The following is a 25,482-nucleotide window of genomic DNA, read 5'->3' on the forward strand; positions in this document are numbered from 1 at the left end:
GAGAGAGAAAAAGAGAGTTTCTGTCGTTTATTCTGCCGCCTGCTTCTTTAAGACAATAAAGAAGACGCATCACCCGAATGGCTGCTGTTTTCTCATGACGTCTCCAGTGTCTGGCTTGCTTTGGAGCCTGGACCTAAAGGACTTTGCGGTGGGGGGGCCCTCAGCTGGAGGCCCCCCTCCCGCTGCAAGTTAAGCATCATCCCCTACACACAAACACACACACATACACAGAGTATTTTTTAGCACAAGTGGGGTATATTAATGCAAATATAATTAATTAATGCAAATATACACTGGCAGAAGCATTTCAACACACACTTAACATATTCACATCCCACATATTTCTTCCCCCCCTCTGTCTCTAAAGCACCTGGCACAGGTCATAATCACACAGCCGCCTGGCGCAGTGCAAGCCAGCAGCAACCACACCACCTGGGACAGCATGGTGTAGTGGCTAGAGTGCTGGACTAGGACCGGGGAGACCAGAGTTCAAATCCTCATTCTCTGGGCCAGTCACTTCTCTCTCAGCCTAACCTACCTCACAGGGTCGTTGTGAGGAGAAACCTAAGTATGTAGTACACCGCTCTGGGCTCTTTGCAGGAAGAGTGGGATATAAAATGGAATAAATAAATAAATAAAATTAAATAAAAAGGAACTGGTGGTTCCCGGGGGTATGGAGGCCCTGGCCTTTGGCCCGGAAGTCCAGGGGTAAAAGCTGCCTAGGAAGCTGGCTTACCCTGAGTCAGAGCCTTGGTCCATCCAGTTCAGTACTGTCTTCACTGACTGGCAGCAGCTTTCCAAGGATTTACTTTCCCAGGCTTATTTGGAGATGCTGCCAGGGATTTCCAGGGATAGTCTGTGTGTGACTGCAGATGCTCTGCCTGAGCTACAGTGAGTCCCTCCCACTGGTGCGAAACCCACTCCCACCCTCACACACGGACAGTGGTTGGGAATCCAAGCACAAAGTCTAACCCACCCCCATCCCCAAGATACGCACCTATAGCTCAGACCTCCCTCCCCCCCCACACCTCCTTCTCGGGCTGAGCTTTTGGTATTTAGCCCGGCTAATCTGTCCTGATAGCCGACTCCCTCCTGACTCCTCAATCATTTTTGTTGCTTTTAAATGGGAGCTGTGATGAAAGCTAAATGAATAGCAGCTCCGTGATGGGCAATTGCTCTGATTGGAGACAGCCCAGGGGGAAAAAATGGTCAGGCTGGAGATGAGCTGGCGTGTGTGTCTCTGTGTGTGTGTGGAGTCAGGAAACTGATAGAAAGGAACTCTCGTGCTTTGGGGGTGTGTGTGTGTGTGTGTGTGTGATTTGCTTGGAGGATCAGCCCTGCAGAGAGAGAGAGAGCGGTGTGTGTGTGTGTGTGTTCCCAATCACACCCAAGATGCAATCATTTGCTTCCAGTGCATACACAAGACAGAAATGCTCTCGCTAGGGCTGCAGATACGCCCCGCACGCTTGAAGGATGGTTTTCTAAAGCCTCAAATGCCTAGGAATTCCAAGGATGACTGGGAAAGGGGCCCCACAATTTGGGGCTGGGCTGTGAGCCAGGTGTTGTGGTCATGGGGTCACCACTGGCCTTTGCTCCCTGCCATGATCCCAGGAGTCCTGTGGTGCACGCAAAGAATTTGGGGGAAATGGTGGTGGTGGTGGGGTGTTGGGAGGGTCAGAGGTGCAGCTAGGTAATTTTGGAGCCTGGACCAAGAGGCCCACTCCCCTGCAAACTAGGAACATAGGAAGCTGCCATATACTGAGTCAGACCATGCTCTATCTAGCTGAGTATTGTCTTCACAGACTGGCAGTGGCTTCTCCAAGGTTGCAGGCAGGAGTCTCTCTCAGCCCCATCTTGGAGATGCTGCCAGGGAGGGAACTTGGAACCTTCTGCTCTTCCCAAGGAGGCTCCATCCCCTAAGGGGAATATCTTACAGTGCTCACACTTCTAGTCTCCCATTCATATGCCACCAGGGCAGACCCTGCTTAGCTAAGGGGCGAAGTCATGCTTGCTACCACAAGACCAGCTCTTCTCTAATTAAGCATCATCATGCTCGGTCGGGCGACCACACAATTCGGGACAGAGTGAAGAGGATTTGGGGGGGCCCTGGGGCTGTGGAGTCCCAGGACTTTGGCCTAGAAGTCAAGGAGTAAGATCACCTCTGGGGAGGATGTTGGCTGGTCCCTACTGCCAGCAATTACTCCATCAAATGTCTTATTGCATCAGCCAAAGGTCGGTTCAGCTCCTGAGGGAGGGAGGGAGAAATAAATTCACATACACAAATAAAATATGTTCCAAAGGGCCACAGCAAGATAGGAGCAGCCAGGTTTCTAGCAAGCATGAATTGCCCCCTTTGCTAAGCAGGGTCTGCCTTGGTTTGCATTTGAATGGGCAGCTAAAAGTGAGTGCTGTCTGCCGTATTATATTGGGGTTGTAGCTCAGTGCTTGGACCCCGCCCCCCTTGCACACAGAGGGTCCCAGGTTCACTCACGGGCATCTCCAGGTAGGACTGGGAGAGACTCCTGTCCGAAACCTGGGAGAGTCACTGCCAGTCAGTGCAGGCAGTACTGAGTTGCATGGACGAAGGGTCTGACTCAGTAGAAGGCAGCTTCCTATGTCCCAAGTCTGGGTTCTCTCAGTCGCTTTCGCCCACCGAGCTCTCTCTCTTTTTTACAGAGGCTCCCCACACACATGGGAGAAGAGAACACATTTTCTGGGCCTTTGTAAAACCTGATAATTGGGTTGTAAAAGCATCAATAAATCTCTCCTTGGCTGTCTCTAGAGCGTACCTTTTAGCATTTTACAGACCAAGATAAGGATGTGTTTGCAAGGCTCCTGTGCTCGTCCCAGAGCCCACTGCCTGCGTTCCGGTCCCAAATTATGCATCGCTGTATTCATTTACTCTGCCATCGCCTGTCCTCTGCTGATTTAAAAGTCAAGACGACGTTTGTTCTTTTGGTTAAGAATCTGTTAGAAAAACATCGTTATCTAGCAATATACCATCACAGTTCAAAATATCTTTCACGGTCAAACTTCACGCTCTGTTAAATATGTAGTTTGGGCTCTTTTTTTTTAGTGGGGGGGGCGGGTTGTCAATAGGGGCCTGTCCCTGGGGCGGGGCTCATTTGAGATTGGGTTTGGGACCATGACACAGGCGAAGGGGGTTTAACCCTTCATGCCCTTCACAGTTCTGATGGGAGCAGAGCTGGTCTTCTGGCCGCAAGCATGCATGCATTTCCCCCTTTGCTAAGCAGGGTTCACCCTGGTTTGCATTTGGACGGGAGACTACATGTGAGCACTGTAATGTATTCCCTTTAGGTGACTGGGCTGCTCTGGGAAGAGCATCTGCGTGCTTGCAGGCAGAAGGTTCCACGTTCCCTCCCTGGCATCTCCAAGATAGGGTTGAGAGGGACTCCTGCCTGCAGCCTTGGAGAAGCTGCTGCCAGTCTGTGAAGACAATCCTGAGCTAGATGGACCAGTGGTCTGACTCGCTATAAGGCAGCCAGCTTCCTATGTTCCAATAGCCATGCATTAAAGTGGAAGTGCACTAATTTTCTAGATGTATCCCCCTGACCCAGACAGAGATTTGGCTTCTTATAGGCCCAGGGAAGAAGTCAAACGACAAAGAATGCAATGCTTGTAATTCTTTTAAACACCATTTTTACACACTTTCCCAAACAGGTATTAAAAATAGGGACAAAACCAGGACAGTGATTTATTAAGGAGAGGTAACAAAAAACGGAACCTCTAAACGGGGACAGTTGGAGCCTGTTAAATATAGCCGGCTGCGAAGCAGCAAATGCATCAGACCTCATGCTTCATTTTGCCCACAAATGCAAAGACTCTCACTCGGCGGCCTCGAGCGTCCCTCTATTCCCCATCGAAGAATGGTGGAGAGGAAGTCTGGAGAGGGGACGTGGTGAAAGGTTTTCTGGAGGATGGATCAGCCAGTTCTAATAAATATCTTTGCAGACAGCGATCCATCTCGCCATCACAAGAAACCAGTATTTTGCATTTTTGCCAGGTCTAAATGGGCAGTAAATTTAAAGATCTTATCTTTGATGATTCTTTTTGGCCCAGGCTGTGTCTATTGATCTCACAAGATCGGATGATAAATTATGCTTCAGCATTGACTCTTCGCACTGCGGAGGTGCCAGCGTGGATTTGCAGCTGCTGCCACATCCTGCAGAAGCCCAGGGGGGAAAGAAATCATCCACCCTTCCTTTCTCTCCAAAAAAAAATCTCACTTCTGCAACCCCTTCCCACAAAGGCCCGGCAGGATGATCCCTCTGCTCCAGCAGATCTGTATCTCTCAGTGGTAGAGGATCTGCTTTGCAGGCAGAAGGCCCCAGGTTCAATCTCTGGCGGCATCTCCAGGTTGGGCTGGGAGAGACTCCTGCCGGAAACCTTGGAGAGCTGCTGCCAGTCAGTGTAGAACATACAGAGCTAAATGGACCTATGGTCTGACTCAGTAGAAGGCAGCTTCCTATATTCATCCGTAGCATCCATAGCTCAGTGGAGGAGCATCTGCTTTGCATTCAGGAGGGCCCAGGTTCATTCCCTGGCATTCCCAAGAAGGGCTCGGAAAGACTCCTTCCTGAAACCTTGGTGAGTCGCTGCCAGTCAGTGTAGACAGTACTGAGCTGGATGGACCAAATGTCTGACTCGGTAAGGTAGCATCCTATATTCTGATGTTCCAAGTTCCCTTTGGACTCCTGGGGGCTGTTCAGGAATAGAAGCCTAAACAACAGCATATAGGAGAATGATTAATCCAGCGTGTATTGTCATTTAAATGGTTTTATATTGTATTTTGTATTTTCTCCCCCCCCTCCCTTTTTTGGTGGGTGGTGGTGGTCTGTTATGATGTAATATGTGGTTTGTTTTTATCTCATGTTTTAATGCTGTGTTGTAAGCCACCCAGGGAACAATTTGTTTTTTGTTTGTTTGTTTTTCAGATATTTAAAATGCTTTTATTAGTAATAGAAGTAAAAAAACAGAAATGTTATATCTCTGAGATTTCGACAAAAATACAAGTTTACAAACAAGATCTTATCCATCCAAGAAAAAAAAGAATCCCCAGTCATAAGAAAGATGCAAAGGTACTGATATTTCATATAAGTAGTAAAATAAATGTAATTAGCCACACAGAGTCTAAATCTAGGCATCTGTATAAAGTTTTTGGCCTCCCAGGGAGCCAGACAGAGGAGAACCAACCTTGACCTCGGTGAACACCCGTTGTGTTCTGCAGTAAAAATACCTGTCACAAAAATTACACTATATTCTTTATTCTTCTGAGAGAATATAAATTTCCCCACTGCCGATTCGTCCTTCATCTGATTTAAATCCTATATGAAAGAAAAGAAAAGTTTTAATGCTGTGTGGTAAGCCACCCAGGGAACAATTTGTTATGGGGCAGCTAACAAATACAATTATTATTTTATTTTATTTTATTTTTATTTTTATTATTTATTTTTTATTTTTATTTATTTTTATTTTTATTTATTTTTATTTATTTTTATTTTTTTATTTTTTTTATTTTTTATTTTTTTATTTTTATTTTTTTATTTTTTATTTTTATTTATTTATTTTTTTATTTTCCATAGGCTTGGATGGATTTTAACCGCAGCACAGACCTGAAACAATCTAAGCCAGCGGTGGCCTTGCTCTTCCCCAGCCAGCTCCACTTCAAGACGGAAAGATGCCATCAGAAGCGCCCCCCCGGCCCTGGCCCACCAGCAGCGCTGCGGAAAGCCAGCCAGAGTTGACGGGATGAGACGTGACAGCCGGCTCCCAGCCCCAGCGCCCGCCTGTCCCCTGGCTGCACGGACATCCTGCCATTCCCTTCACACCCTCCCCTCCTGCCTGGCTTCCTTGCCCTCTCGCCGGCAGACGCTTGCTTTGGGCTGCACACACACCAGCTGCTCAGCACTATCTACGATGGCCAGGCTGAGCCAGGGAAGACAGGCGTAATGTCGGGCCGCTCTTGACGTGGCCCCAGGCCCAGCCGCCTCCCCCCACCCCAGGCATTCTCTGCTCTCCCACCACTGGGTCCTTCCTCCCCTCCGGCTCCATCTATAGCTCATTTGCCCATGTCAACCGAGTCTCAGCCATTGTTTAACGTGCACTCAGAGGCAAACTGACAGATGCCGGTCCTGCCAGCACAAGCACCCATGACAGCACTTCACTAAGCCGGGGGTCCTCCAAGTTGCCTCCCCAGAGGTGGTTGGACTACAAGGCCCATCATCCCCATTGGCGCTGGGGACGATGGGGGTTAGGAATAGAGGCAGCTGCCTTCTACTGAGTCAGACCATTGCTCCATCCAGCTCAGTATTGTCTACCCAGACTGGCAGCAGCTTCTCCAAGGCAGCAGGCAGGAGTCTCTCCCAGCCCTATCTGGGAGATGCTGCCAGGGAGGGAACGTCGAACTTTCTGCATGCAAGCATGGAGGTGCCCTTCTCAGAATGGCCCCATCCACTGAGGTGTATAACTTACGGTGCTGAAGTGTAGTCTCCCAGCCAAATGGAAACCAAGACACACCCTGCTTAGCAAAGGGAACAATTCATGCTTGCTACCACAAGACAAGCAGTCAAGAAATATGCCACAGACTAGCACATGGTAGGGTTGCAATGAAGGTCTTGGAAAGGATATTTAGATGCCATGGCGTGTCTACACCTACAAAGATTAGAATCGTTCAGACCATGGTTTTCCCCGTGACACTCTATGGATGCGAAAGCTGGACTCTGAAGAAGCAGAACAGAAAAAAGTATTGACGCTTTTGAACGTGGGTGCTGGAGAAGACTTTGGAGGATACCATGAACAGCCAGGAAAACAAACAAATGGATCATAGAACGAATCAATCCAGAATTGCCACTCGAGGCACAATGGCCAGGCTCAAACGATCATACTTTGGACACATTATGCGAAGAACCAGCTCCCTTGAGAAGTCTATTATGCGGAAAGTCTATTATGCGGAAAGCGGAAGGAAAGAGAAGAAGAGGACAACCAGCAGCAAGGCGGATGGACTTGATCACGACAGCAATGAATGCACCACTGAGAGACCTCAAAGGCCAAGTTGGAGACAGATCATCCTGGAGAGAATCTATCTATGTGGTCAACACCGACACCGACTTGATGGCACTTAATCAATCAATCAATCAACCAGCCACCCCGAGACCAGCAATCCTCACCCATCTTTCCTTGATTCAATTAGATTTATAGTTGTAAATGTTTTATTACTGGGTTTTAAATGTTTTTAATGTTTTTAATGATTTTAATTGTCAGCCACCCAGAGATGTAAGTTTTGAGAAGTACAGAAATGTTTTAAATAAAATAATAATAAATAAACAATATGTGGGTACCATTTTTCTGGACCCCTGGAGTCAGGAATCCAAAATAACTGCAAGCTTATCTTCCCCTTTAGAAGTAAAATGCAATAAATTGCAAACTGTTGTTGTTAACTTAATCTCTAAGATGCCACAACGCTCACAAGGTCACGTCTTGCAACCTCCTGGGTTGCTTCTATATTAAAGTCCTTAGTCCTGCTGTGGGATGACTTTTGCAGAATTAAAAAGAGAGATACACGTGGCATTAAATATATTGCTGAATTCAATAACCATGCCCTTCTCCTGGCTGATATCTTGCTCTGAGAACTGCCCACAAGTCAGTTCTCTCTTCAGCAACAGTGAGCAACCCCGCCAATAAAACTGTATTGCTTGGAGGTTCAGTTATAGTTAGTGCTAGTTTGTTTGTTTAAAAAAAGGCAGGGGCAAAAAGAGAAGTAGGAACATGGGAAGTTGCCTTATGCTGAGTCAGAGCCTTTGTCCATCTAGACCAGTAGGGTCTTCACAGACTGGCAGCGGCTTCTCCAAGGAATCTGTAAGGAAAGTTCCCTTCTTTTGACATGTAGGGTTCTGCAGATGTTATATAAGCTCATTTGTCTGTAAAATCGCTCCCAGCTCAAGGCGGTCTACATAGATACAAATAAATAAACAAAAAGGCTCCCTGTCCCCAAAGGGCTCACGATCTAAAAACATAAATAAACAAACACAAGATAGACACCAGCAACAGCCACTGGAGGGATGCTGTGCTGGGGATGGATAGGGCCAGTTGCTCTCCTCCTGCTAAATAAAGAGAATCACAATTTTAAAGGGTGCCTCTTGGTTCAGTTATTAGCCAACTAACGGCGCAGTGGGGAAATGACTTGATTAGCAAGCCAAAGGTTGCCGGTTCGAATCCCTGCTGGTATGTTTCCCAGACTATGGGAAACTCCTATATCGGGCAGCAGCGATATAGGAAGATGCTGAAAGGCATCATCTGTCTCACACTGCACAGGAGATGGCAATGGTAACCCCCTCCTGGATTCTACCAAAGACAACCACAGGGCTCTGTGGTGAGGTTGCCAGGAGTTGACACTGACTTGACGAAAGCACACTTTACTATACCTTTGCTCAGTTAGCAGGGGCAATGTAATCTGATTCTCACCGGCAGAGGGTCAGTTGGCCTCCCTATAGGTCTCCTCTCTTGGTGGCTAAAAGACTCTCTTTTCGCAGGAGGGCATCCTCCATCTTTCAATCCAACCTAATTTCTTCCCTTAACAGAAATCTAAATGGCTAATGGAGAATAAAAAGGCTATTTCAAAGAAGAAGAAAACTGGAGGGTTTTATGTGTAATTTATTTTGGGGGTGTAAAATGTAATGATCCTTCCTGTACATGATAAATGATAAAACTCCGTCATCACACTGTTATTAGGGTCTTGGCACATGCCAGACTTGAACATATCCCAGAAGGGGTTTAGGGGGAAATAATGGTCAAACCAAAAGTATTTATAATATTAATCTGATTTTATGGCAGGTAACTTAGGCTCGATGTCATCTCGCCCGGGTTTTAATTTTACTCGCTCGCTCCTTCATACATTCTTAAAACAAGGAGGTATTGCTAAGCTGGGAAACTTTAAGTTTTGTGGCAGCTCTCCAGACTGCCAGAAATCTCTTTGAGAGCTAATAATCAGAGAGATATAAATGTACTAAATAAATGCATAAACGAATGAATGAGGAAGAAATAAAAACACAGTGTTCAGAGCCGGAACATAGGAAGCTGCCTTTTACTGAGTCAGACCCTTGGTCCATCTAGCTCAGTATTGTCTACACTGACTGGCAGCGGCTCTCTCTGGAGTTTTAGACAGGAGTTTCTTCTAGATTTACCTGGAGGTGCCAGGGAGTATAACATTCTGCATTCTGCTTTGCATGCCCACTACTGCAGGGCCCGATCAGCTCTCCTCCTGATCCACAGATTGGAAAAATGGCCCTAAGTCTGTGGGCCTGTGCACATCAACACTGGACCAGTCAGTAACTAAAGTGATTTATTTACATAGTTAGGTTATACACAGCTCCCTGGTTGGGCCCTTCACACAAATGTTAAGTTCCTAGTCCTCATTGGTGTGACGGGAGGCTGAACAGTAAGTGGATCACGTCTGCTGAATGCTCAGAAGGCAAGCGGACAATAATAACATTTCTAAAGCTGAGGATGCGTCTTCCGAGCCCTTACGGCTCTCTGCCCACTAGCCCTGACGAAATCAGAATCAATGCTACAAAAGAGAGAAAAGCAAAAATGAGAGTTGTTAACTTTGCATCATTTTGGCTGGTTGTAGGCATTGAGGCAGAATGTAATCGGTTTTCAAAGCAGGGCTGACAGACATCTGTGGCCGTAGCTAAGAGCGATGTAAGCAGCTGACTTGAATGTTTTGGATGCATAATTGTTGTGGCCAAAATTGGGGTATTAGGTGAAACAAGTATGGATGCACAACAAATTATTACAGTATGTACCTGGTGTGCATGTATTAACTTGGCTGAAACTTTAGCAAGACAAGAGTCCCTTCTATAACTGCATGTTCTATTTTCCCCCGTTGTGCTCAGTTTTCAACTCTGTTCAAGCCCTCTTTCCCCTACACTTTGCCAGTGAGTTCCATTAGCTCCACCCACCTGGTTGTCTGTTAAGTGCCCTCTGAGTCCGTGAACATTCTGCTCCTTTGACTTACACTTGGGCAGTTTGGTGGGGGGTGCTGTGGGGTTTTTTTTGGAGGGGGACCTTCTTCGGGCTTTCCCCCTTCAGATGTTTGTGCAACGGACATATCTGCAAGTTACCCCAAGTCTGTGGTGCCTCCTTCTCACCTTCAGCTGCCCCAGTTATGCGACCATAAAGATCATAATATTGCCAACTGTTTTGGAAATAGGTTTAAGATCTGAGGGGTGCATTTAAGATCTGAGGAGTGATAAAGACGTTGGACGATTGGGGTAGCAATACCAGTCGTGAAGCTCTTCTCAAAGGCCAGCTCCTGGGGTATATGTGATCCTTCCTTCAGAATATTCTGGGGATGATGCTGAAATAAGAGCCTCCCCATCTCTTACAACTTTTAAAAAGACTCTACAGGCTCACGTGTCCAACCAAGCTTTTTAACTGGACTGTGGTTTAAAATTGTTTTAGGGTCTACATTTTAAATCTGTTTTATGTAAATGAATGAATGAATAGGAACATGGGAAGCTACCATATACTGAGTCAGACCATTGGTCTATCTAGCTCAGTATTGTCTACACAGACTGGCAGCGGCTTCTCCACGGTTGCAGGTAGGAGTCTCTCTCAGCCCTATCTTGGAGATGCTGCCAGGGAGGGAACTTGGAACCTCAGATGCTCTTCCCAGAGCGGCTCCATCCCCTGAGGGGAATATCTGACAGTACTCACATCTCATGTAGTCTCCCATTCAGATGCAACCAGGGCAGACCCTGCTTAGCTAAGGGGACAAGTAAGTCATGCTTGCTACCACAAGACCAGCTCTCCTCTCCACAATGAATGAATGAATGAATAGATGTCGTGGTGCACGACAGGAAAAAATGGCTGCTTCCAGTATGGTGGGTGGAAGAACATGGCCAAGCAGTGGTGAGCCCAACCTCCACAAGTTTTGGAAGAATTTATTAGAGTCTCACCTGAGATTTAGAAAATGGCGATCATTTTTTGCTGAATGGGAGGGGAAAACAGGAGTGTCATCTTTGGTCCGGCCTTAGGTGTAAGCAAAGGGTAGCCATTTTGTAGTGTTTGGGATTATTTTTCTTCCCATTGGAGGACGCTATTTTGAGCCTTGGAAGCATGCCTCGAAAACCCTGGCTGCGGACGCTTCCACCCCATCCCCTCCCCGTATCTCAGCTCATGCTTCCCACCCCTATTTCTGACACAATTAATATCCTGGACACAAACACACAACAATCGTTCATTGTTTTATTTGATTTTATTGGAAAAAGAAAGATATTTTTTAAGTACTTTAATTTGTATTTTTTTTTCCTCATGGATTTGGCAAAAATAATAAATAAATTAAAAAAATAACCCAAGGAATCAGGAATGCAGCCGTCAAGTCACCCCCTCAGAGGTGGGCTTCGAGCCCCTTGATATGGGTTCGAATCCCACCTCTTCGGGATGGGTACGACTTCCCTGCGATGGGTGTGGCCCCCAAGGGGCCGCATGAGATGGAAGACAAGGTGGTTTGTTTTGCTTGCAATAAAGTGTGTCTTTTTTTTTTTTTACAATATTTTTTGTCATTTTTTAAAACGTTGAGGTACAGCATCCACCAAACATGCCCCCTCCCTTGCCCAGCTGACCTCTAGCCCCACACCCTAACCTCTGCGACAGTGATGGAGTGGGGCAGACCACTGATGAAGTGAGTGACCCAACTGGCCTGCTCTCGACAATTTGGTTGCGCTTTCTAGACCAGGGTGGCCAACCTGCTGCCACACTACAACTCCCATCATCCCCTGCCAACACTGTGGCAGCTGATGATGGGAGTTGTAGTCCAACAACCGCTGGAGAACCTCAGCTTGGCCATCCCTGTTCTAAAAGTGTCCATGCTCCCTGACGACCCCTTTTTCATTCACTCCTTTCCCGTCTCTCTCTGCTGCATTACGAACTCCTCAGGATCAGACTGAGCCCACGGGTTGAACGTAACGTGTGAACGGCCTTCAGGAAGCACGGCCTGGCCGACCCGTGCAGGAGAATGAGGTGGTAGAGTCCTAACATGGTAGATTAGACTGTACCGCTTCTGAGCGCAGGTGGATCATATTATTTTCGAATGCTCCCTGCAAGGAGAAACCGAGCTCTTCAGGGAATAGGCTAAGTTAGAACGTCTCTCTCCGAAGTGCTAATTTTTTTTATCCGCAGGAAGCTTTCGACATGGGGGGATTATTCCAACATGACATCTCTCTCCTGCCCGTGGCACAGTACAGCCCACTCTGCTGCCACAGGATTCTACCGCCACCTCATTCTGAGGCATGTGTAGATCAGGCTTCACAAGTCGGTGATGGCTTCTCCTGGTTTCTGCCCCCTCTCCCAGCACCTGGTGATCAAGGATCCACTGCTCCTTCACATGGCAGTTCCATTCTTCATGAATTCGGCTGACAGCCATCTTGAAAGACCTGTTTCCCACGAATCGGTAAAATGCTTCTTACAAGCCATCGGAGGCCTGGTCAATGAATGCTGCAGGATGAGGTGGTCGTGGTAGCATCCTGTGGCTGTAGAATGGATTGTTCTGCTCCACGAGCAGGAGGGAGATGCCATTTTGGAATGCCCCTCCACATTAAAAATTCCCTGTTCGTTAAAAAGACACACAAAACCCCTGGGAGAAGGGGTCCCAGTCCCTCCTGTTCTCTGTGATACTTGTTGCTCTACCTGTAGGGAATTTTCCTGGTAGGAGAGCATTAAAAAACACCACCATCTAGTATACAGTCCATCCCACTGATCCAGATGCCTGTGCAGACCAGGCCAGAGCATGTGGCCATCATCACCACTTCTTGAGGCAATGAGTTCCACATGAGAACATAACCCTGCCCAGCCATGGTATGCCCTACTCAAGCCTCCTTTCTCTCTTCCTGCCTCTTCTCTTCTGCCATGCCTCCTGTAGCTTTCGCACGTCTTTGTGGTCCTGCTGCTGCACCTCCATCTTTGATCTGGTTCAGTTCCCGTAACTCCCTTCATTATTCCTCACAAGACTCTGCTTCATTTCTTCTATCAAGAGTGGCCACCTTCTTTACAGGAAGAAGATCTGTGCCTTTAACAATTGCACAGGAGGCAGGACCAACAACTGTTTAGTCCTCTCTAGACCCATGACAGACACTAGGCACTCTGTGTGTGTGGTCAGCTGGGACTGCCAACTTACCAGAAAAAAAACTGCCTTGCCTGCTCTTGTGCTGACCACTGCACCTGGCTCATTTGATGTAATAGATCTCCCGAACATGTTAAAGCCACCGGGCCTTAGACGATAAACTAACAACCCTTTTCCGAACCAGAGGCCACCTCTCTTTATGCAGCCGCCCTGCAGTGTGGTTTGAAACGCTGATCTTTTTTGCCGAGAACAGCAGACAACCTCCACAAATCAGTTTTCCTTCCTAACGTCAGTCTCAAAAGCAACCTACAGTGCTTTTGAGAACCACCCACTCCATCAGAAATCACTCACACTCTCCCCTTAGGGGGAAAGAAAAAAAAAGGAATCCCCCCCTCAAGTTTTACAATACTGACATGGTGCATATTAATTAGTGGCTGGCACAAGTAATCACACGTGCAGACAAGGTGTAAAGTCTGTGTAAAGCTTGGAGGCATTTTTGCCCCCCTCCCATCTTCTTTTAGTTTGCAAAGGGTTTACTCCTGGTTTGCAAACCCTTGCTCCCAAAATTACACCCAGTTTACACAGACCATTCGCCATGTCATTTTTAAAATCGCCTCAGACATACACCTCGCTAACAATGGCTTCCCACGAGCTTTCCATAGAGTTTACACTCTGTTTCCACATGCGTGATGAATTGTTTACACCTGATTTGCAAAGCGCCCTGGACTCTTTGCAACACACACACACTTTACAACTATTTTACATCTGGCTTACGTGTGCGCCACAAATCATTTACATCCTCTCTTGTTTGCACATACTTTACACGGTGTGACATTTTGGAAAATACTTACACCCTGCTTACACATGCTTTACACAGAGTGCACATGTTGCTTTTTCAAACGATTTACACGGAGTTCACACCTTGCTCTGCCTGTGCTTTACAATGTGTTTGCATATGCTTTATAATGAGTTTGCACTTCTTCATCGGCATGCACTTTATACAGCATTTACGAGTGCTTTACACAGAGTTATGCCTTGTTTACATATAGTTTATACAATTGCAACTGTTTTAAAGAACTCTTTGTTTACATGGGCATTAGAAGTTTACACGTTGTTTGCACACTCCACACTTTTATAATGTGTTATTGCGCGTCACACATAGACTGAGAATGTCTTGTCGTCTGCTTTATAAACTAAAAAGTTATCATCAGCTTAGGATACTAGTCAAGCTATGCTGTCCCAGTACAACAAGGTGTAAATATGGAGACTCATAATAAGCTTACTCCCAAATGACACCATGAGCACATACTGGCTCACGTGTGTCTATGCATGTTTTAATTAGCACTGACATGTATTACATGTGAATTTTCATGTGACTTACACATGGTGTACACATGGGTTGACACACAGTTTACACATATGTTTAGTCCAGGGGACTAGATGTGGTTTGCACCAGGTATCCACATGCTTAGCACGTGATATTCATGATATTTTTCTTTTTCTTTTTGGAAGAGACTGAACGCCATTGGCACATGGTTTACATGAAATTATTCAGGAAGTTATATGTCACACATAGTTTACACCTGCTTTACTCATGGTTTAACACCTGCTTTACACTACATTGCTTATGATGCACTCATGAACTCAACATGGCTTCCTCAAGTCTGGCCCGCGGCAGACATGCTCTACACATGACTTACTAATGGCTTGCAAACTGCTCACCCACGTACCCAGATATGGCCCATGCATGAACACTAGCATGCACATTCATCACTTGATCTCTCGACACTTGAGCGCCCTCCGCCAAATGTGCACACGTGACCCACACAAAGTGGACATTCGCTTTGTGCACGTGGGATATGGCATCCAGTCGGCACATAGGGTTTTTACGCGTTATTTGGATGTCTCCAGTAGGCGGGGACGAAGTATGCATTTGTAAAGCAGAATCAGAAACGCATGTAAACATCTGCCAACTTTACATCGACCTGCTAAGACAGGGGTAGGCAAACGTGGCCGTCCAGCTGTTGCGGAACCCCAACTCAGCGCCCGTTAGGTTAAAGATTCATTGGATTGTATATTTGGGATCTAATTTGTTTGTCATTGGCTATATATAGGTCTATAGCACCCCTGTGTTAAGATTAGAGTCATATTGGCAATAAGATCAGGGTTTGGGGAAGCCGAAAGAGCCCTTTTTCAAAATCGACCCTTTCAAGATTCGGGAATGGGACAGAGCTGGGGTGGAGGGAAGGTTGCTAGCAGTCTCCTCTTCTTTCCTCGGGTTTCTAGCAGTCTTTTCAAGGAGTGGGAGGAGAGGTCAGATCAGTCCCAAAGAGCTGTACCGATGGTGACCAGCCCCAATCAAAGGGGCTGGTCATCTTGCCTCATGCCTCATCTTGCCTCATGAAAGGGTCACCCCTTCCAGGGTTATTTCACGGGTAGATCAGTCAGCAGAGGCCACGGAGTGTGCCAACTCCAGGACCCCTGCCTCCTACTTGGCCATGATTCCCACCATCAAAGGTAACCGGAGGCCTTTCCTTGTTCTTTGCATGAGGGGTCACGTTGAACTGATGTTACATTTAACTAGTAGGTGATTTGCCACATCCACATTCAGGACGTGATGCTAGGGAACTGGGAACCGGGTGTGGGCGCCTCAGAATTATTTATTGCATGATCCCCTTCTCTCAGAAATGGGCCCGCCTGTTTGTGAATGTATCTGACTGTATGGTCCACTGTCTCCCGAGGGCCCGAAGTGGGTAGCAACAGATTAAACACTAATATCAAATCCTGTTAAAAATGCAGATTCGGATTCAATTAAACAGCTGTGCACATTGCATATTTTAAAGTTGCCTGATCCTCTCGGCAGTGCTAAACCCCGCTCTCCGAAACAGGCTCAACAGAAAGGTCTTACAGCTACGGAAAGATGCATTTCAAGGCTTTGGGGAGTCTGAGGCAGGTCACATCTGCGCACATATCACTTGACCTTCGTATCACTTGAGGATTTGTGGTTTGATGTGGCTCCACTGGAAGTGAACTGGCTCTACTGGAAACTCATTGTGTCTGAGGAGAGGTGGATGTGCTTTCTGTGGTGTTAGATCTGTGATGGCGGTACGTCCACACATACAGGTAACCACCTGATGCCGTTTGTTCACACATACAAATAACCACTTGATTGCCAAATGGTGGCTATGCTGACATTCCTATGCCTTTGCTTCCTGAATGTTCAACATCAGTTGCATTACTAAGAGGGCAATCTTGGTAGATTTCAGGGACCACGGCAGGAAGGAAACAGCTGCTTCTGCTAAAACTGGACAGCCCTCACAGTGGCGATGAGTTGACCAAGCTGGCCTTTTGTAGTTCCTCCCCCTCCCACCCCCCACTAAGATTCCACCACGCTAGTGGAGGAGAGGACCTAACCAGCCCCACTGTCAATTCCACTTTTGTATTTTTTCCTATTTCCTAATTGCAGCTTTGACTTTGGCATGTCGACAGAAATTGACTAGACTAGGGGTTCCCAACCTGTGTCACTCCCGATGTTGATGAACTACAACTCCCATTATCCCCAGCCACAAGAAATTATGGCTGGGGATGATGGGAGTTGTAGTTCAGCAACATCTGGAGTGACACAGGTTGGGAACCGCTAAACTAGACCATATTACTCCTGGTCTAGTCAATGTCACGCCTAAAAGAGAGGATTGCTTTTTTACCCCTTCTTGAAATACCACGTGTGCTTATCTTGTGCCTACATCCTTTCGGGCATTTTTTTTAAAAAAAGAGAATGAGAAAGAATAAAATTAAAATCATTCCCAAACTTTTCCAGGAATGATTGGTGCGGAGTGGGGAGCAAGTTACTCAGCATGGACAGTAAACTGTTGGGTGCCTCCTGGGACAGTCTCACCAGAACACACACACACACACACACACACACACACACACACACACACATCGCAGTTCTGGGCATGCTAACTATAGCAGATTTTGTGCTTTGTGGGTAGTTCCTGAATTGCTAGGAAAACCTGCAAAGCAGTGTGGCCAGAGACCCTGGCAGCATACACCAAATAAGCGTGTACGTGTATCTGTACTTAAGGTGATGGCTGAGCTATGGTAGAGATGTGCATGAATCAAATGTTTCAGTTTGATTCGAATACGAATCACATTCAAATCAAATTTTTTAGTGTGATTCGAATCCGAATCAAATTCGAATTGAATTTTGAAATTTGTTTAGATTTGAATCAAATTTGAAAATTTATTTTGAATTAAAATCAAATTTGAATCGATATATTTACCTATTTTATTTATTTTATTTCATTTTACATTTTCTATCCCGCTCTCCCTCCTAGGAGCCCAGAGCAGTGTACTACATACTTAAGTTTCGATTTGAGCCTGTTTTGGCACCTTTTTTTAACCAACCGGGGTCCCCCACATAGTTTTTAAAAGGTGCTGAATGGCTCTGGAATTGAATTCAAATCTAATTTTGAAGATTCAATTCGAATTCTAATCTAATTGCCCTTTTAAGGGGTGATTTGATTTGAGAATCACCCAGATTCGAGTTGAATCAATTTGAATCGATTTGCACATCCCTACTGTATGGCATCACTTTCAGCTCTCTGGGAAGTTATTCCTGTATACAACTCCAGGTTCTGCAAGCCCACCCCAGGGTACATGAGGCTTCGTGCAACTCCTGCTTTAACTGGGTTTGTGAACATACATAACATGACTTTGGCCAGCATGCTCATTGGCATGACAAATGCCTCCACTTCTGCATGAGCAACACTCAGAGGTTATAATCAATGGCCAAAGTGAGGCCCCAAGGTGAATTAAGCATCCTCCAAATGCCCACAGTTTTACGGACAACCTCCAGCTAAAACTAGATATTCTTCTGGCAGAAACCTGGATTTGGCCTGCTGAACTCTGCCCCCCCCCAGCTGTTTTTGGACTACAACTCCCATCACCCCCAGCCACAGTGGCCAATAGCTAGGGATTATGGGAGTTGTAGGCGAACATCCACAGGAGGGCCGAAGTTGAGCAGCCCTGACCTAGGCAGTCCAGATTCAAGAAAAAAACCAAATACATTATGCAAATTAACCAAAGATGTTCTCCCTTTTGCACAATTTATTTGGTTAAGCAAGGGGAGGGAAAGGAGGCAAGAACAATTGTCTGGCCACTCCTTTGGCTTTGGAAATGTCATCAGGCATTGCCAGCAACAGTTCAAGCATATTGCCATGAAGCATTAAGGACTAGAAACTTGCATAAAGGCTAGGAAGTTGCTCTCTCTTAAGCTGAGAGCCCAAAGTTGAGCACTGAGCAGGCCTGGTATACTAGAAAGGAAGGCAGTTTGGGGTTGAAGAAAGGCCTCCAATGAAGTCTGCCAAAATGCACCAGGGATCCCTTATTCAATTATCACCACCCCTTTGTGACCTCTCCTCTTGCACCTCTGTGGTTAGAAGCCACCCATAGCCTGCCTTCAGACAATACAAAAAAACATGCCAAGCCTATTTTCCAGAACTGGATCATAAAGCACAACTTGGGCCCTCTGGCTGCTGTTGGACTACAGCTCCCAGCATTCCCAGCCACAGTACTCTGTAGTCAGGAATGCTAGGAGTTGTAGTCCAACAGCTGAAGGAGGGCCCACGTCGTTCAGACCTGGTGTGGAGTGAGCCCCTCCTCCGAACCACATGTGACTCCAGAAAAAATCAAACCAAATCTCAAACATCATCTGTCTCCAGCCTTATTTTTCTAGCCAATGCAGAAAACATTGGCTAGAATGTTTCCACGCCTGTCCGCCCCAGCCTTATTTTTCTAGCCTTATTTTTCTAGAAAATGTCCGAAGCTCTGCTAAGCACCAAAGGCTACCCACACATGGAAAGCCCTATCTGGGCTCACTATAGGCTGGTTCACATGATCATCATTTCAACTTTGGGAGCTGTGCACCCTTCTGGCTTTTGGTCACCTGTCAGCAAAAACCTAGACAGGGAGAGGGGAAAGTGATTGTGGTGGGAGGCGAGGAAGAGGCGTAGTGGAGGGGGGAACATGCAGTTGATGAACCACCGGTATTTCTTCTCTGACTGTTGAGGTGGGCATATGAACATCACCACCACCACCAAATATTTATATACCACTTTTCAACAAAAGTTTCCAAAGTGGTTTACATAGAGAAATAATAAATAAATAAGATGGCTCCCTGTCCCCAAAAGGCTCACAATCTAAAAAGAAATTTGGAGAGGAGAGCTGGTCTTGTGATAGCAAGCATGACTTGTCCCCATAGCTAAGCAGGGTCTGCCCTGGTTGCATCTGAATGGGAGACTTGATGTGTGAGCACTGCAAGATATTCCCCTCAGGGGATGAAGCTGTTCTGGGAAGAGCAGAAGGTTTCATGTTCCCTCCCTGGCTTCTCCAAGTTAGGGCTGAGAGAGATTCCTGCCTACAACCTTGGAGAAGCCGCTGCCAGTCTGTGAAGACAATACTGAGCTAGACAGACTAATGGTCTGACTCAGTATATGGCAGTTTCCTATGTTCCTAAATATGAGACAGACTCCAGCAACAGTCACGGGAAGTACTGTGCTGGGGGTGGATAGGGCCAGTTACTCTCCCCCTGCTAAATAAAGAGAATCACCACATTAAAAAGGTGCCTTTTTGCCCAGTTAGCACTTCTGAATTTGCAGCTACATTACTGGAGGTGGGCACAGCCTCTGACAGTGTCAACCTGCTCAGCACTTTTACCCAACTTAATTATCAATCAATCAATCAATCAATCAATCACATATGTGTCTCCCTAGGCAGTATACATAAATTTAAAATACAACAAATATAAAACAGGACACAATGATTAAAACAATTTTACGATATAAAACAAGCCATTTCAAATCAATTAATTAACTAAAAGCCTGAGAAATCAGAAGTCTTAAACAGAAGGCTTAAAAAAACCCACAAAAAAAAACAGCCAGAGATGGAGAAGTTCTTATTTTGACAGGGAGTGCATTCCAGAGCCCTGGGGCAGCCACAGAGAAGGCCAATTCCTGAGTAGCCACCAAACAGTCCGATGGCAACTGTAACTGGACATTCCCATATTATCGAGAAATGCTGCCAATGCATGGGCCCGCCTCCCACATTATCACTTTCTCCTCCTCCTACCTTGATTTTTGCTGACAGACAACCAAAACCCAGAGTGCACACATCTCCCAAAGGTAGGTGAGATGTTTGTCTTATCCAATTTACCATTGTGTAAGGAGCCCGTTGTCCCTGGAAATATCATCAAGTATATTGCCCACACATTCTCCAGCTGATCCTCACAACAGTATGGACTAGAAACTTAATTTTTAAAACCATGAACGCTCCGGATCCTTCCTTCCACAGCTAAATCCCACTGTGAAGCTTTTTGTGGTGTGAGTGCAGATGTGCCAAATGCACAAAGCCCTAGTTAGAATTCCATGGAAAAGGGAACCTTCGTGAATCACAAAGAATGTTAGAATTTGTTTAGGAAAAGCAAAGCACAGGCCAAAAGATCAGTCCTGTGGCCAGAGCTTTTACAGGGAGGGAACCTAAGAGGTCAGAGGATAATTGCCAAACAGCCAGGACAAATCACCTGATATCTTTGAAGTTCCTGCACTGTATGACTTCACGTCATGAACTGGGAAGAATTTTGCCCTCATGCTTTTCCGTCCGTCCCCACAAGAAAAAGGACTAGAGGCTTACCTTAGACAAAAAATGAAAGCCAAAGAAACGAAAGAGAGTGGTGACTGGACGTATCCATGAGGGCATAAGACCCCCACCAATTCTTTGCTGTCTACAGTCTTGATAAAGATATAAATAGGGAAATGTCAAGTGTGTGCCGTCCTTCTGTTCAGACAACAGAGAGAGATAAGTGGTTTGTGCATTTGGAGGGGGTGGGGGTGGGAAATGGGCATCCTCAGCACTAGCAAGATTGCCAGGAAAAAGGTTTGGTGAATGGACAAAAAAGAACACTACTGATTTAAGAAGCTGGCAGATGTTCTGAGCAATGATTTTTCTAGAGGAAAAATATACCGCCCTCACCCCTTGAATGAAGAAACAATCATTGCAATAAGCAATAAGGAAATGTCTCTTCCTTCTTTCCGTCTACGGACAACCCAAGGTTACCTGCCAATAAACACCATAAGCAGAGGACATTCTACCCCCATGGTTTAAAGGGTGGGATTTCCATGCTTTAAAAATGTAGCGGACCCAACTCAATGACCTGATAGTTCTTCCAAGGACTCTGGAGCAGCATCATGTTGGAGGGCTCTGGGTTCGAATCTCCGCACTGGCCTTCAGGCAGGTTTTGCAGAGCGCTTTTATACAAAGTCAGAGTGGCTCATAACGCCAAAAAAGAGACCCCTTTGGGCATCCAGGCTGGGCAAAGTGACCTCATAGTTTGCCTGGCCCTAAGCCACAAAACCAGCCCTCACATCCGTCTGAATGATTTGGGAAAGGAATTCTGTTTGCAACAGAGATCTTCAACCCAGTTTGAAATAAATCAAAGTATAAAAATAAACAACAGAAGGCCCCAAAGACAGGCAGACTGCAGATATTCTCACCCCACACAACAGCAAAAGAAGGAGGGGGAAATAAAACAATTCAAAGGAAATCAAACACCAACACCTTCGTGGAACGGTCATCCCGGGAGGGTCCGTGCTTCCGAAAGACGAAAGGTCCAGCCGGCCCAAAGAGGAGAATGCTGCTGCTCTCTAAAGTCGCAGAGGTGAGCGGTGGACAGACATGTCCTTTGACGTTACCCCTTATGAGCCCTCTGTCTTTTCAGTTGTGTTAAATAACAAGTTTGTCTGGAAGTGTCTGAGATGGAGTGTGAAGATAAATGGCTGTAGAAACAAATGCATATTTTTTTCTCTTGTTTTTTTCTTCTTCTATCCCTCACAGTGATGGGGTTCTTGATAAATTTCATTTCTCTCTCTCTTCATCTTTCCCAGAAAGTAGAGATGTCTCTCTCTCCTTCTCTCTCTTTCTCTCTTGCATTCTTTCCCTTTCACCTGTTTCCTTTCCTGGTTCGGCTTCATTTCCCAGCGGCCCTAAATCTTAAACAAGAGAGTCACAAAGGTGGACGAGAGCAAGCCCAAGAAAAGGGGAGATTCCACACTGGCTGCTGCCTGGTTTTCCAGAAAGCCTGGTCCTAAGGAAGAAGAAAAAGAGTTTGCTTTGGTTTTCGAATGCAATAAAGTCTCTTCAGAATTGCAATACGGAGTTTCTCCATCCAATTCCTTCCATATGATGATCCTGGGAATTGGATGGCGAAACTACTGTACATATTGTAACTATGAAGAGAATTGCTTGAAAACAATTTGAAAAATTGCTTGAAGATAGATAGATAGATAGATAGATAGATGTGTGTGTGCGTGTGTGTGTATTACAATATTGCATGTGGCGTTGTGGATTATTGAGAATAATTTCTCTCTCTCAAACTGAGGATTATTTATTTATTTATTAGAAGCATTTAATATACTGCCCACTCCAAAGACTCTGCGTGGTGTACAATGGCATGTAAATAAAGTAACATTAAAAATTACGATAAAAAAACTACATTAAAAATTACAAACTAAAATATATAATGGAAAGGAAATCAAGTAAACTCCAGGGCAAATGCCCGGTGGAAAAGAAAGGTCTTCAGTAAGGATTTAAAGACTGGTAAAGAGCGGGCTAGATGAATCTGAAGGGGAAGAGGATTCCAAAGAAGTGTGGCAGTAACCGAAAAAGCCCTTTTGTGGGTCCTAGAACTCTGAACCTCTCGAAAACCAGGGACCGACAAAAGGGCCATCTGAAGTGATCTAACAGGACGGGATGTAACTGGATAGCAGAACTTGGACGATTCCCAATAGACCACATGTATGTATAATTCACCCTTGGTTCTTTTGTAATAATCCCATCCCCATGTTCCTACATATCCACAATATTCACACACAGAATCACGTAATATTCTTACATATCCCCTCCCACTCTGACTTAAGGCAAGGGGCCTTGGAGATTGCCTCCCTCCCCTGATCCTTCAAACCCTTTGAGAGCCCCAGTCTCATAAAACTGGCCACAGAAGATAGCAAGGTCGGTTATGACACACAGTCATTGCCAAGGGGCATGGGGACTTACGGATAAGCCGCAAGCTGACGTTGAAGGAGCCCAGGTTGTTGGAAGCCAGGCAGGTATAGTTCCCATAATGCCGAGCGGTGACGTTAGAGAAGAGCAGCATGGACCGGGTGCGCTCGTTCTGGATCTGCAATCCATCCGAGCCGCCGATTAGTCTGCTGGGAAGAGAGAGCAGAGGGAGACCACAGGAGGACACACTATTAAAGCATCGTGCTCCAAGGCTGCTGATAGTTGGGGGGGGGGAACAGCTGGAAGAGACGGTGCGGGTTGCAAAAGGGGCGTAACTACGATAAGGCAAGGGGAGACAGTTGTCTGGGGGCCCACTGCCTGGGGGAGGGCGGAGAGGCAAGTCACATGACTGACTCCCCCAGCCGCGCACCCAACTGGGCTTCCTTCAGTTGTTTTCATCCTCCGAAATTGATGTGAGTGTGAAGACCTGGAGCTACCAGAACAGCAGGTCTTTCTCTAGTACCATTCAATGACTTGCATCGTCCACAATTGACAAAACGTTTAAAAAAATAATTTAGGATGATGTTCTATTGTGGCACATAGGAGATAGCTAGCTAGATAATTTTGCTATGCTTTTTGTTACCACTGTTGAGCCTCATTTAAGATTTCTTAACTTTATGAGCTGAACTTCAGTGAGGTGGGGGGGCATTTAAAATCTTGTCCCACCTTACCATGTCCCTCTTGCAACTGACCTCCAACCTAGCCTGTCATGGATTGCCTCTGATCAGCAATCCACTTCCTAATCTTTTTGTGTGAAAATTAAGATGGGTGCTCATATTTTAGGAGAGGGGGATCTTTAGCTTTCATTTTTAGAAGGCGATGGAGTGAATGCTTTGGCTAAAATGGGCAAAAGTCGAGCAACAAAGTTTAGGGATTTCATCCCACCTCAGACGAAAGGTGGAAACAAAGCCGTGCACGCTCAGTCTTCCCCTCATAATCTGCGCATGGCTTAGTAGTACGCCATAAAGAGGCTCTCGGCTTCCAGCAACAGTCCCTGCTTGGATGTGTTATGATAGCCCTATTCAGACATCGCATTGGATGTGCTTACAGGTGTCTGTACACAGATACATGCGGTTGTGTGAATGAGTGCATGTGCATTCATCTTAAAATGATGAACTCATTAAAAAACCCCAAACTAACCTGGGTACTGACCCTCTGTTGTGTACTATTCAATAAGCTTTTGTGTTTTGTTGTTGGAATGTCTGCCCCAGTGGGGCTCCAGTCGATCGTGTGGGGGTGGAGTCAAAAAGAAATGGGAGAGAAAGGAGAAAATGGAGAAAATTGTTCTGAATAAAATCCCCATTAAATCTACCCAGGATGACTTTGTGTTTATGAGGGAAGCAGATATATCACACACACACACCCTCAAATGCCAAGGACATATAGGAAGTGTGATACTTCATTTGCATTAAATATATCTGAATAACTGTATGTGTGTCCATATTAGCTCATACATTCACTGCACCTTGTTTCTGGAGTTCTACAGATTGCTGTTTCTTGACCATAATGTGGGAATAGGACTTTCATCATTGATTTTCACAGCTCTGAACTCATTTATTTATGGTCAATGACCAAATAAACACTACAGCAAAAGAGGAATACAGTATAATACAATAACATAAGTAAAAATTTAAAAACCAGTTTGCAGACACCTTATTTTACATGCCTCCAAACAAAAGCAAGCAATCCTATGAGTAACTTCTTCATGCCTATCTCAGCTTTTTGGCTAAGATCAAGTGTAGTGATTGATCTTCACAGACTTCCTTTAAATTTGATATTCTCCTTCCTTCCTTCCTTCCTTCCTTCCACATATACCTCTATTCACCACCAGCTTCCTTCTCATATATATTCAAAGCCGTTGCTTCTCATTTAAAGTACAGTTGAATTTGTATATATCCACCCATTCCCTCTTCCTTCTTCATTATCTGATTTTTTCTCTCTTCAGTTCCGCCCCCCCCCAGCTAGATTTGCATATATCTACCTAGCGTTCACAAACTCACCACATTTTCTCCTGCTAATCTTGGGGGAAGGCAGAAGATGAGCCCGGCTTGCTTTGCATAACCCCAGCTGCTTCACCGTTTCATCACAGAAGAGCCTGGAATAGTGCCTCCTTGGTTGTGGTACCCCACCTGTGGAATCCCCCCCCCCCCGCCCCTGGAGAATCCTGATCATTTCTACAATTAATTTCAGAAGTGGTGAATGCTTGCTGCCATTTTCAGCTGGCGATCCAT

At 45.8% G+C, this 25,482-nt stretch overlaps 1 protein-coding gene across 3 annotated transcripts in view; it reads right to left on the reverse strand.

The window, feature by feature from the left end:
* Positions 1-11,256: 11,256 nt before the first annotated feature.
* Positions 11,257-25,482, reverse strand: part of IGLON5 (IgLON family member 5) — a 110,694-nt gene continuing 96,468 nt past the window's right edge. For 2 of the 3 annotated variants that reach the window (XM_053267924.1, XM_053267926.1), the window contains 2 exons: positions 23,246-23,400; positions 11,257-22,277 (listed from right to left, as the gene is read on the reverse strand). In XM_053267924.1, the coding sequence (XP_053123899.1) occupies positions 22,177-22,277; positions 23,246-23,400 (256 nt within the window). In that variant the 3' untranslated portion in view covers positions 11,257-22,176. The remainder of the gene's footprint in view (positions 22,278-23,245; positions 23,401-25,482) is intronic. The other variant, XM_053267925.1, reaches the window with a different exon arrangement.

This window comes from Hemicordylus capensis, chromosome 7, assembly GCF_027244095.1.
Source record: "Hemicordylus capensis ecotype Gifberg chromosome 7, rHemCap1.1.pri, whole genome shotgun sequence".
NCBI classification, from domain to species: Eukaryota; Metazoa; Chordata; class Lepidosauria; order Squamata; family Cordylidae; genus Hemicordylus; species Hemicordylus capensis.